The following is a 14,331-nucleotide window of genomic DNA, read 5'->3' as shown; positions in this document are numbered from 1 at the left end:
GCCTGTAGCAGGAGGATTGAAACTCGGTGATCCTTGGGGTCCCTTCCAACCCAAGCCATTCTATGATTCTATGAGCAGTATTTGGCAGGTGACCAATGCTTTTGGTTATTTCAGACTGCAGCAGTTTACCATGATTGCACATTCAGTTACTTAAGGAGTAAAATTGGTGGTCACTTTTTACTGTATTGATTTGTGATTTTATGCTACTCTACTTGTTTATTTACAGAGGGATCATTATGTACCTAAATCCATCAGAGTGACAGCCTTTCTTTATCCTAGTGAGAACTGTGTGTTGAAGAATTAGGTCAAGTCTCCACTGTGGGAATTGCCCGCTGAGTTGCTTGTAAAAATAAATAAATAAAAATTCTATTGTTGATTTTACTTCAGCAGAACTATACCAACTACAGCTGACAAATAATGTCTATTATAACTGAGTCTTTTTAAAGTAGCAAGTTTTATCATTACAAAACCTCATGTATTCAAATGGCAAAAAATGAACCATTCTTACATTGCCACGTTTCTTCTGCATACCTAATTCAGGCTTTGTGTCTTTGCTTGACTTGTCTCATGCACTTTCTCCCTGTCTAGCAGCATTTATTCTATAAAAATTAGGTTATATGTTTGCTGAAATTCATAGGAAGGAAGAAAAAATGGATTAAAGCAGTTTATGTACACAGAAAGTCTATAAAGGTCTATAATTAACTATTACTTTTTGTGCCATAATTAGACCATTCTTATTATTGTATTTGTATAGTATTTTTAATTTGTAAGGAGAAAAAAGGCTGCTGTGCACAGCATCTACTTCAGCAGCCCTACCTAAGAGTGCATGAGGTAGCTGTAGCCTGCTTCAGAAACAGTCAGCTACATTTTGAGACAACTTTCAGAATAGCAAAAATACACTGGCTTTTGAAATATATATATTTTTTAAATATTCTTTTGGTATCAGGCGTGAGCTTCCAGAGGAAGTAATAAGTATAACAACTTCAGTTTCACTCTTCTGCTTCAGCTGTTGCATTTCGTTTTGGTTTTCAATTCACCAGGAGATCATGGTAAACACTTTGCTTTTATTCAGTGTATTCTTAGGTTAGGCAGTTACTCTGAGCAATTAAGTATAAGACTCCACCATATATCTCTGTAGAAACATGTCTTGATATCAACAGGTATTTTAACATGTTTTTGTACCTGTGTGGTCACGTGACAGGATTTTACTTCTGTAATAAGCAACTTCTGACAATTACGTGCCACTTCTTACACTTTAAACTGATACCTTATGAAACTTAAAATCGCTTTACTGTCTGAATTGTTAGTTGATTTTTCTATCACTTCCAAACACATTTTTTCTTCTACCATCTCAAGTTTAATAATTCTCATTAGTTTTATCTCCCATTGCTGGCCAAAAATATTGTCTTATAATGCTAGTTCCTACAGGTATTTTTGATTAAATGTCGGTTCTTTTAAAAGTTCTTTTATTTTACTGTATCATTTTTTAAATATGCTGGTTTTCCTCTCTTCCCTTGCCTAAACCTCAGTCTGTTTTGATGATCTCATTGTTTAAAGACCTTTTGTTTGTGGGCTTATGCTTCACACATTAGTTGATTTTTCTTTATCTAGCTTTACAGCCAGCATCTTTTCCTTTGCCAATATTTACCATAGATTTAGCTCTTATAAAGAAATTCATAAATTTCCATTCTTAGCTTCATTTCCTGGATCTTGTATAACTCTCTCATGTCTGCTTGTGTATTGTGTTTAATCTTTTGTAGCTATTCTCACTCATTACAGTGGATTTTATGAGTTCACAGAATCACAGATTACCCTGAGTTGGAAGGGGCCCCACAAGGATCACAGAGTGATCAGGGTACAGCTGTCCCATTTGACTGCCAGAACCAGTTTTTAGGTGCATCTGAGCCGACTCTGGATTATTGGATGTTGTTTTTTTTTTCCCTCAAGGCTTATGTTAATGTTTGAGACATTTCCACTCCATGTTCCTCAAGCTTCTTCAGGCTGACAACTCCAAGAGACTTGTGTGGTCAATGAAATGTACAGGCCCTAAAGATTGCATATATTTAGTTTGTTTCTCCATGAAATAGTCAAAAGGGCAGCACCTTCAGACCTCAATTGTGGCCTGACAGAGTCAGGACAATGAATATGTTTTAGGCCATTTGTAAGTGTGCATTATATTTTCCTGCTAGCCTGATGCCACTGGAATGGTGGTGTTCTCATGTCTCACTTTATGCCTTGTACACTTGATTGCCATACCCATCCTGTTACCAGTGCAATAATATTAGATTGAAAACTGACACAGAATGAATCATTTTAATGACTTTGGATGTTGTTTGCTTGGGAAGACACCACATGTGAAACAAGTTGCCTTCTGATACAAACATTTTCAACACAGTCAACAGCATATCCTTTGAGGCCACGTGACAATATATAGACTATCCATTTCTGTCTGCAGTGGGTTCCTCTGATACAGTTTGTCAACTGTCTGTGCCTCCTATAATTTGAGGGAGTGGAGAATATGTCCTTTAGTCTCCAGAGGGAGATACCCAGAAGTTGAAGAGGAAAAAGATCTAAATAGAAACTCTGATTTGCCTTCATAAAAAATACATTCTTCTTTTCTGTGCTAAACTGTTAAATTAATTGCCAAGTTTTATACGAATTTAAGAGGGTTTTTTATTCATCCCATTAGAAAGATTTCACCATTGAGAAGTTTTATTTTCATTCCTTCTGCAGGTTTCTTCTTCAGTTACATTTCCAGGATCTCATCCAATGAATGCTGAATGCTAAGCATTGCTAAGACATTACTGTTGCTAAGTTATTGCAGCTTTACAGCTATGTTAGTTAACATTGTCCATATTGTCCTATCACTTTTTAAACCGAAGATCCCACTGAAGGTAGTGTGAACTTTTACCTCAGATTCAATGTCAGGATATGGCTCCTTGTACAGAGTAGTCCTCCCTGCCTAGTTACCAATTGTAAGCAGATCTCCTCCCTTTCCTTGCAGATAAACCTTTTTATCTGGTTCCTTTTTTTTTGACAATAATACTGTAGGAAGAAGAAAAAGAATAAAAGTTGGCCTAGAACAAAAATGTTGGCTGTTAATTATCATTATAGTGCAGTTATATTGTTGTATAATTCTTATTCCCTTGGAACCTTATTGTACAGATATGTGAGGCTCATTATTCCCTCCTTCATAAAACTGACATTGCAGGCTTTCATTTTGTTCCCCTTTATAAAACTGCCACTAAAGGTGAAGTATTAACAAAACAAAACTTCACCTCTTCCTGAATTCCCAGAATTTCTCTGCAAGACAGAATATTGCTAATAGTTGGTAGAAAGAATTCACAGCAAATTTTTCAACTACCTTCAGGAGAAAGTAGAAAAGGCTTACAGAGTTCATATTCATGTATTGCTTCATGTGTTTGTGCCTGCATAAACTACATCTCTGCATTTAATTTACTGGGATTTACTGGACACAAAATTGTCTTGCATATTCTACTTCCATAAACTTTTAGGAAATAGTGTGCATCAATTTTGTAAAAGATTCTGAACCTTTTCTTGTTTCCATTATACAGAAGTGAAAGAAGTAATATCCTAGAGTGAAATAATGGCTGTAGTATTCAGTGTTTGAGAGTAGAGAAAAGATAGGAAAAGAAATAACTCTTGAACAGACTGTTTTTATTTATGTCTGATGTCAGCCTTCATTCAGATCAGCTGAAAATATTCTTTAAACTGTTATAAGCTAGCAACTTTTACATGTCCACTTTCACAAGTTTATTCTGGGAATTAGAGATCATAAATGAAATTCTCTAATTCTTTTCTAGAAATCAGGGCATTTTTTAAAATTATGATACTTTCAGGGCTTCAGTTTACCCTGCTCAGAATTTGACCAAACATAGAAATATTCAAATATTTCAACTTGAAGTATGTTGAAGGAATACACAAGCATTAGTAATTTAAATAGTTAAGAAGTAAATATTTCAGTATTTCAAACTGTTAACATGAAATCTTGATTTTTTTTATACCCTATAAGAATATGGAATATTAAATTCAATTTTTTAAAAATTATAGGAAGTAGATCTGTTCAGTGCTCTTTGCTGATTACATTGAAATTCATTTCATACTTCTTGTTGCTATAATGGAAATTGGATAGCTTCCTTGAAGTCATTTAAAAAAAATAAATGTTCCAAGGTGACTCATAAATTAAGAGGAGGGGCAGTCTTCTAAGCACAAAGCTGTTATGAGAAGACTTTATGATTATATTGTACATTAATCAGATACAGAATTAAAATCCTCATTCCTCAGAAACAGCCTGTGATTCTGTAACTGCAGTCGCTCTTGCATGCCCTTGCATTGAGTTCAGAAGGAAGGCTCAGATGTTGAGAGTATATTCAAAATACCCGAAACTCCTGCGCCTGGTCTAGGGAGAGGGAAAGACAGAAGTGGCTCTGAATGATTTGAAAAGCCCAGCCCAGGCACACAGAGGAAGCTGCATAGAGCCAATTTTTACAATAAAGAAAGTATAAGGCTGCCTGCTATATTTAGTTGCTTTTCCCTCCCCTCCTTTCCCTTCCCCCACCCCACTTCCAGTGCTTATATTTGAATTTGAGTTATAAAGCTGGCACTGACTTAATATAAATTGTTTGCTTTCTTATGGCATCCTAACTCCTCCAGATAAATAGATCTTCATGCAAAACAGTAGCTAAATGTGCTTACAACTCTGCTTAAGCTCTGCTGATTTACCTCTTTGTTTTTAAATGATTCTATACGGGGGAATATGATTAATAATTACTGTTGCATTTTTTTCCTCACACCTGAACACAACCATTGCCTGAAAGAAGTTATTACAAATAACGTGTTTTTATTATTAGAAATAAATGCTTTGTCTCAACAACTGGCTCTTTGGCTTAGTCTCACTAGTATAGAATAATAGAGAATGAAAATAACAGTGAATGTTATATTTGTTTAATATTTGCGTTTTCAGGGTTTGCCAGGGCCGGAGGGTCCCCAAGGTCCACCTGGCAAAGAAGGTCAAAGGGTGAGTAAACTTTGCGAACAACTGTTGTGTGTGCTCACTGACCCTGATGTGTGACTTCTTTCTAAGCACTAATAAAAAATTGAAAGGTAGCAGCTGAGTATGAAGCATGCTGACAACGAAGTGAGCTTTGACATTTGAGGTTTCTTTTCAGTTGAAGGAGATTTAACAATTCAAACCATCTAAAATGTTTTAATGATTGACAGTACCGAGGTGGATATTATCATTTGTGCAACATGTTTCCATTGTAATTTTAAGTGAAAAAATATTAGCATTTCTCAGGAGTTTTAGTTTTATTGCAGGAATAGATCTTATCTTACTACTTCTAGGATATACGCATTAAGGGGTATTATCTACCACATTAGAAACTAGAACTAATGACCCAAGTTTTGTTGTAGATGCCATTGTGCCAGCATCCACGCCTAACGTATCTATACAAAGAAAAGCAATGCAATGAGTTAAAAAAGCAACATTGAATATTATGCCTAAGACATTAGATAAATGTTTGGTTATTGAGAATTTTATTATTATGAAGTAATTGACTGATTTATATGTGTTTGTTATGCCTTTCTTTCCTGTACTTACTGACTTGGGTATTTCAGTGAAACAGATAATGAATATTTATGATCCTAATACCTCAAGAGATTATTTGGTCTTGAGAGTTTATAAATCTACTCTGCTCCTAAAAGTTTGTGAAGATATTTAATTTTGGTATCATAATGTTTAGTGTTTCAGTTAAGTTATCTAAAGTGGAAGGCTTTAATATGATTCATCATTGACCTTAATCAAACACAATGAATTATTAAAGGCTAGTTTAATAATTCTAGTAATAGTAATAATAATATAAGACCAGTCCTTGAACAGAGAGTTTTGAGACCTACAGACCATGACTCAAATTTTTACGTTGCTGTTTTCTTTAAGTTATAAAAATAGCACTTTCTCTTAAGTTAAATATGAATTTGAAAGCTGAGGTTATTTACACTTCAAAGTAAGGCTAGTGAGTCCTCTCAGAAAAAGTCAACGGAATAAGGTAGAATAAAAAGTTATGTGGCAAATATAAACATGGGATTATGGATTTGTTATTAAGGATTTTATAATTTCTACAAGTCTTACTGTTACCCAGTTTGATGTTCAGGATACTGGGAAGCTACAGATACTCAGTTTTAGCATACTTTAGCGTGTTTTTATGTGGAGTATTGGATGTTCAGACCTGCACAGTTTACTGCTTCTCATTTAGGAACAGTTGTAAATATAAATGTTTTTTAGAGGCAGTCCTGTTTGAATTTCTTAGTTTTTGAGGCCAAGATTCAGAGTAAATATGTCTTATTATCTATAATTCTGTATAAATGAATTTCAAGTTGCCTTTTTTTTTATTTTGCAGTGGAAACTAGGGGGTTGGTAAATTTATCATGACCGTTTCCTCTCCACACATAAAATTGAACTGCTATCTCACTCCAATATATGTAAAAACAAGAGTGATTATTGTTTTATAATCTAAGCCATACACACAGTTGCCTTGAGCCAAACAATAGGAACTGTAGACTTCAGCATCTCAACATCTGTCTTTATCTTTCTGCCCATGAGATATTCACAATATTCATTCTACTGATCACCCCCACCCAACCATTAATAACATAGTTTGCTGTCTTCATTCAACTCCCATGTGCATTTGCATTTCCAATACATTTAATTACACAAAACATACTGTTTGTACCAAGAACTCTGCTCTGCTTAATGACAAACAGGACAGTAGATATCTAATGGCTATTAAATATTCCTTTTTATTTAATTATAGATGTCATGTTCCTCTGTTCTACTTCCAGCAGATCCTCCAAATCTTTCACGTTATATGAAGTACTGGTTTTGTCATGGGCTCTCTTTTGAACATTAAAGTAAAAAATGGAGCACTTAACTGATAATTTTTTTCAACATACTGTTCATGTGTAAAGATGCTGTTGTGCCCATTTTGCAGAGCTGGAACATATTAGGGAGAAATAAAGCACCTCAAAACATCTAAAAACAAACATATTTGAGTGCTAAACTTTGAGAACCTGAACTTTTTACGCTTTCCATTTTCATTATACATTGTCATACTCAGTTTTAATTCCCAGTTCAGCAGTATTTTTAAGCGTTCAGTTCTTTTGTAAATTAAGCTACTGTTAATAGCAAATTGAGAATCATTAAGAGTGTGTGTTAGAGATCACTGACCACTTAGAAAGATCTAAGGAACTGAGGAAAATTAACACTGTTAATATGTTAAAAACTTAAATGTGTAAAAGATCCATGACAGACCTAGTGCTTTAGGTACGCGACTTAGGCTTGTAAGTGATAGTACACAAATAGCTCAGCAATGGAATTTAATGATAGAAGTGTGAAGAATATCTTCTCTCCAAGTTGTTCTCTCTGGATGCTTTCCAGATATCCCAAAGGATGAAGGAGTTTGAAGAAGGTGATGTACACTAATATAATATGTTTACAGAACTGAAGCATAGGGAGATCACTTGGAGTGAGGGAGATGAGATCCTGAAAGCTCTTTGTTGCTTTCTTCAAAGTTTTCACATTTGTAAATATAGACTGTGGAGACATGTATAGTCTGTCTTCCATGTTAAATGTAATTAAATGTATATTTGCAAAATATAATGACAGAGGTGTTATAAATTAACATTTAACTTCAGATAGATATCTTGGTAGCACTAATTTTCCCTGAACTTGATGCATTTGTTTTTTTTTTTCTGGAAGAGATTTATTTTTTTTGTGTAATATGTTTACGAATTCCAAAAATTCTCTTAACACAAAACATCAATTCAGCTTTGTCAGACACCTATACTGTGAAATCCAGAAATTGTCATTTTTCATTCTCAAGTGTAGGAGCCAGGACTAAAATATAACTAACAGACACAGCAGCTCATGATGCAGATTCTGTCCTCTGCTTTTCTGAGATCTTCTTGATGTCTTCCTGAGCTTTTAGGATCTGGGAACTTCTGGCAAGTGGCTGGCAAATTTTCCTTGTCCAACATATGCGTTCTTAGATATGATGGCCAGAGGGCACATAACTGAGGTAGTGTTGGAGTAGCTGTTGCTTTGCTGTCGGTCTCTTGGACCAAGGCAGCTTCAGAAGGAGTTAAGTGAGCCTCAGGCTGGAGAGGATGCCTAGAGCCTCTCACTGAAGCTGGGACACATTGCAGAAGGTTTGCAGATGTCAAAAAACTGTGCCACCAAGTTAAAGATCTGTGGGACAAGGTCAGCAGACTGCACAGCATCAGTCTTTACCAGTTAAACCAGCCTTGAGGAATCCCAGCCCCTGAAAGCAGAGGAAGTGTCTGGAGCAAGGAAGACTTCCCCAGTCTGGCACTCCTTCGCTGAGGATAGCACTTAAGCAAACTGAATGTAAATAGAGTCTGACAGGTTGAACACACATGTGCTAAGAGCTGGCTGATGTCATTGCAAGGTGACTCTTCATTGTCTTTGAATGATTGTGTCAGCTTAGAGAGGTTCCTGAAGACTGAGAGCAAAAATCTCACTTCTATCTTCACAAAGCATAAGAAGATCCAGAGATCTACTGCGTCCAGGCTTGGGGCTCCCAGCACAAGAAAGACGTGGAGTTCTTGGGACGGGTCCAGAGGAGGGCGACCAAGATGATCAGAGGGCTGGAGCACCTCTCCTATGGAGAAAGGTTGAGGGAACTGGGCTTGTTTAGTTTGGAGAAGAGAACGCTCTGGGGAGACCTCATTGTGGCTTTCCAGTACTTGAAGGGAGCATATAAAGAGGAGAGGGTATGACTGTTTACGTGGGTGGATAGTGATAGGACAAGGGCGAATGGTTTTAAACTAAGACAGGGGAGGTCTAGGTTAGACTTTAGGAGGAAGTTTTTCACACAGAAGGTGGTGACACACTGGAACAGGTTGCCTAAGGAGGTTGTGGATGCCCCATGTGTGGAAGCATTCAAGGCAAGGCTGGATGTGGCTGTGGGCAGCCTGGTCTAGTGGTTGGCAACCCTGCACACAGCAGGGGGATTGAGACTATATGATCATTATGGTCCTTTTCAACCCAGACCGTTCTATGATTATTATCTACAGGCATGTTGTGATGAAGGAAATCCTCCTGGAAACTGCTTTCAAACACATGAAGGACAAGTAGGTGATTGGGAGTAGTCCATGTGGATATGAGCAGGTGAAATCATGTGTAACCATCCTATTACCTTCTGCAATTAGGTGACTGGTTTGATGGATGGGAGAACAGTGTGTGTTGTTGCTATTAAGTAAAATTTTTGATGCCTTCTTCCATATCTTCATTATAGACAAGGTGACAAAGTACAGGTTAGATAAGGGGAGAAGTAATGATGATGGAAATCCAGCCAGTGTCTTCATTAAAGACCTGGACAGTGGGGTACAGGTTACCTTAGGAAGTTGACAGAGAACTGGATAAAAAGAAATCATCTGAAGTTCAACAAATCTTGCATCTGGAGAGTAAAAACCCCTGACATCAGTACACACTGATTCCAGTTAGTCTGGAAAGCTGTGCTGAAAAGGATCTTGGGGACTGACTGGACAAGCAGACCATGAACCAGCAATCTGCCTACTTGTCAAAAAAGTCCAATAGTATCTTGAGCTGCATTAAGACATTATTAACACATCAAGGGAGAGATCATTCCCCTCTATTCAGTACTGGCAAACCTGTACCAAGAAAGATAACATTACTGCAGTGCATCTAGCAAAGGGCCACAGAGAGGGTTAAAGGATCTGGAACATCTCTCACGTAAGGACAGGCAAAGAAAGGTGGGACTTCAGAATGGAGAAAAGAAGGTTCTGGAGAAACTTATCAGCGTATATAAATACTTGAATGTGTATAAACAGCTGATATGAGGCAGTGAAGAAGAGGAAGGCAGACTCTTTTCAGCAGTACCTACAGACAGGACAATAGGCAGTGGGTGCAAATTAAAAAACAGGAAATTCCATCTCAACATTAAGAAAACACTTTTTTTATGATGACGGTTGACAAACAGTGGAATATATTCCCCGGAGAAGTTGTGGAGCCTCCATCCTTGGAGAAGCTCTGAACTGTACCTTACTCTCAGCATAGTTGACAAACATCTTCATTTTTATGGAATAACAAGATTTTTGGAAATGCTTCATGTGTACTTAAACAGACAGATTCTCCACCATGGTGGTTGCCTTGGTTCCAGTGGTGAATTCAGTTCAAACATTTACAAATCTTTTTTACAACCATATCATTGACTCTATTCCTTAGGAAACTGCGAGTGTCTTGAAGTAAATGTTTTTGAAGCAACTTCCTTACAACTTCCCTTATTTCCAGTTTGTGTATTTATAATACGAAATACTTTAGGAAAGAGGTTGTTTCAGCATTAACACAGTGATAAGTGAAATGTATCATAAAACCAAGAGTCCTTTGAGTTATAATATTTCCTGTGTCAACAGTGATCTCACTAAAATGGTGTGCTTGGAGGGACCTTGTGAAATTGCAATATTTCCCTATTAAATAATCAATTTACTGTCTGAATTTACAAGTTTCTCTAATTGAATATGAATAAAATTATTATTGCACAGGGGAACATATTCCTAAATAAATAATTGGGTGGAGAATTATTAGATTTTCTTAATTATTTAAAATGACATACAAATATAAAAATGAATTTAAATTCAGATTAGATTTATCTGATTTATAGAACTTAAACTTTTATTTGACATAATTTGTTTTCTAGTTCAGTGAGTAAATGTACTCAACCAATTGTGAAACAAGCTTTACAGAGCAATGATAATTACTGCATAGTAGGTTAGGCTCCTGGCACAGCACAAACAATATTTTTCACAGCTATAGCTCTGGAGTTTTGAAATCTCTTTTAATCTTCTCAGTCCTTCCTGACTTTGATGTAAGTTGTTTTTAAGTATGTAGAGCTTTGTTCTGATTTTCTTTAAGTTGGAGTCACGTACATTCCTTCACTCAGCTATTTAACAGTCTAAAATGATTAATGTAAAAGAGGGAGGCAATTTTCAGCTGGGATGTTTCTGAATTAAAAGCAAAGTAAAGAACCACTAAGGTAGGGTACAGATTAAAAAGTGTGTATCTTTCCCATTTTGATGCTTAAAAATTGAAAGAAAATTGTTGAAATTTAGAAAAATGAAGATACATTCATCAATTAGAAAAAAAACTTTAATCATATAGAACTTTATTTTCCATTGAAAAAAATGAAAATACAAATTTTAATGGGAAATCAGAAATTATTTGAGTTTTAAGATCTCATTTAGAACTTTTGAACTGCTTTCCAAATACTTTTTATCAGCTTTTTTTTAATATTTCTTAGCAAAAGGTATAGCAACTTAAAGAACAGGAAACTATTTCTTATAATTAAGAACTAAGGTGTTGATAATCAAAAATCTAAATGTGGTTGAAAAACACCTCTACAAGTGATTTTGTATTAAAAATGCATTTCTGTGATGCACTTGAACAATTTTGACTGATTCCATGTAGAGATTTGTTAGAAGCATTGCAGAATTTAGGTTGTAGCATTCTACTTCTTGACATTACTGTGCTTAAGTACAGTTTTGGTGCTTACTGAACACATTAGAAGAGTACGAGCTAATCTCTTTCAGCATTTTATAAATATAAAAGAAAGTAGACCTTATTGGAAATCATGCCTAAAATTAGAAAGCCAAGTTCAAGTGAAGAATGCTTCTGCATTAGCGTGGAGTTCCCTGGTGTCTTCCTTTCCAAAACAGAGGATTAGGACCTTGTGTGCTCTGTGCTTTTGTAAGCCATGTTTCTTTGAAAGACTTAGTGGGATGTAAGTTGTAGGCTTGTTTTCTGCAACAGCTGTCTTATTTCCTGTGAGTTTATTTACATTTAATATTTAATGTAGAGGTTAATTTGTTGTATTCAAGTTACCATCATATAACCTCAAGGCTAAGGTTAAGAAGAGTGAAGAAATTGTATATTCAAAATATTCTATCATTGACTACAAGGTGGATTTCCAGTTTAGGAAACAGAATATCCAAACTATAAGATTGCTAAGGATTTAAAAAAAAAAAAAAAAGGCAATTGTAGCACTATCAAAGTTACTGACAGAACTATTAACAGCATTGTGAAGAGTTCATAGAATTGTAGAATACCCCAAGCTAGAAGGGACCCATAAGGATCATAAAGTCCACCTCTTGGATAGTTCAATGGTTAAATGTCGGAGATCTTTAAATATTACCAAATGTCAAATGCACAGTAGGAAATGATGACTGCTTTGGGACTGCACATTTGTTGTAGATTTATAATTTTCACACTGAGACCTGTTAAATAGCTTGTTGACATCTCAGAGAAGCCTCCTGTGCACAGCTGTTTGGTGGATGCAAACGTTGTGTTACGGTACAGTTGGAGAATGCAAACAGGGTTCAGTCCATGATTGCTCTGATTTTTGTGATTTGTTCTCTTCCTTTTTCAGCACTTTTTGAACTGGCTTTCTTACTGGCAGTGTGATGTCACACACTGCCATGTGACATCTGCCTTCATGCCATGGTGTGGCAGCTTGGTGAGCCCATGGGAAACCATACAGTAAAAGGCTGTAACAGCTCTGCCTGTTCTTCCCCTGGATCACAGTGGGTTTATGGTGGACTTGGCAAGCAGCTGGGAGCATGGAGTAATGATACAGAGAGGGAAAACAGGAGAGTTTGTAAGGGTTAGGCATATCAGCTTAGAGGGCTGAAGGAAAGGAAATCTTTGTTGGATTACTGCAGACACTGAAGATTGTTAGGCTTCTTGGAGGCAGCTTTGGGTGTGTGGAGAAACAATCCAACATCTACTCAGAGCCTGCTTTTATGACTACGTTTAGGCCTGATGGGCTGCTGAGGTATCTGTGCACTGGCCACTAACATCAGTGTCTGTGCTTTCCACCTGCTTTCTGCTTTGGGTGTATCTGTCCCACTTTCAGTTTGTTCTTAAGGTTTATGCAAGAGGATCTCAGTTTATCCTGGCAAACAAGTTACATAAGCCTCATTAATCTTGTCTAATAGCTATAGTAGTTAGGGCTTTAAGCCCAGCTTCCTACTTTCTCTAGAACTAGTTTCTGTTTTGAAACATGATGATGTGTTTCAGGGACTGCTAATTAGCTGTTTCCCTTTAAAATTCATACAGGCTTAATTAAGAACTTTTGCCTTCATACTCAAGTGTGGGTTCTTTAAATTAATAATTCAATGTCGTAAGTCTTGTCAGTATTCCTACATAACTCTGCTTGATTTTATCCTAAAATAATCTGCAGTTTATTTTAGGCACTAGGATTAGCGGTCTTACTCTTCTATACTTAGAGATATATGAATAGATGGATGTAATATGATACAGCAGGGAGCTGCAATATAGATTTAGATTTCTTCCATTGTGTATTGGAGCTGCAGCCATGCCCAGAGGCTGCAGCCAGGGTACAGACATGTGCAAGGATGGACAGAGCCTTGCTTCTGAAGAGCTTTCAATCTAATGTGAGGCAAAACTTGTCAAGTCATTTTGATTAACAGAAATGGTGAAAGAAGAGATGAATAAAGAGTTCAGCTGACTGTGTTCTTCAGCTAGGCACTCAGCTTGGGTTTGCTGGAGCATATAATTTCTCATTTATTCTGTTTTTAATATTTCATTCTTTTTGCCCCTGACCAAGCAGTTGTTGTTTGAATGATTTATGTCTGTATCATAGCTGAAGTTTGTCCTAAAGAGAAGAAGAAAGTAGCCTACTGTCCAAACTAGTTCAGAAAAGGCATTTCAGAAGTCAAGAGGATGGGCAAAAATACCAGTAACGTTTAGATAGCTTCTTATCATGCTGATTGCCAACAGCAACAACAAAAAAATATGTAGCACAAAGGAAATAATCAGGAACTGTTTTGCTTTTATTTCCTTATATGTTTTTCTAAATAGCTTTACACAACTGTTGACATCGCTTATCTCTTTTATTTTTCTAAGTTAGTGTAGATGATATTGCATTTTTTAATTTAAAGGAATCATGTGGTGCCTGGAATGGTTATTTATATTTCAGTTGTTGTATAACCTGAATGTTTGCTTGGTAAACTCAACAAAGGTAATGAATTTCACTTTAAATGTATTGTCTATGGGTAATGTCTATGCGGAAAATAACACTATTCAGCTAGTTAATGCTTTTTTTAGTGTGTTTTAATCTCTACACATCTACTTGCAAAGGAGCGAGGGAACAGTTTGTTGAGCCACATATGTCAGCTCTCTGCCCCACGCACAGTAAGACAGCAAAGAGTATGGCTTTCACCCGCTTCTGAAAGGGAGGTTGGAGCTGGAGCTCTGCC

The 14,331-nt window shown here is 36.4% G+C and overlaps 1 protein-coding gene across 6 annotated transcripts in view; it reads left to right on the top strand.

Annotated features, from left to right (window-relative positions):
• The window catches only part of COL19A1 (collagen type XIX alpha 1 chain), a 195,941-nt gene that overhangs the window by 115,440 nt on the left and 66,170 nt on the right, over positions 1-14,331 (top strand). For all 6 annotated transcript variants that reach the window (XM_021391914.1, XM_021391915.1, XM_021391916.1 and 3 more), the window contains one exon: positions 4,985-5,038. In XM_021391914.1, the coding sequence (XP_021247589.1) occupies positions 4,985-5,038 (54 nt within the window). The remainder of the gene's footprint in view (positions 1-4,984; positions 5,039-14,331) is intronic.

Source organism: Numida meleagris, chromosome 3, assembly GCF_002078875.1.
Source record: "Numida meleagris isolate 19003 breed g44 Domestic line chromosome 3, NumMel1.0, whole genome shotgun sequence".
NCBI classification, from domain to species: Eukaryota; Metazoa; Chordata; class Aves; order Galliformes; family Numididae; genus Numida; species Numida meleagris.
Note: the sequence above shows the minus strand (reverse complement) of the source record. Positions and strands in the feature narration are given on the sequence as shown.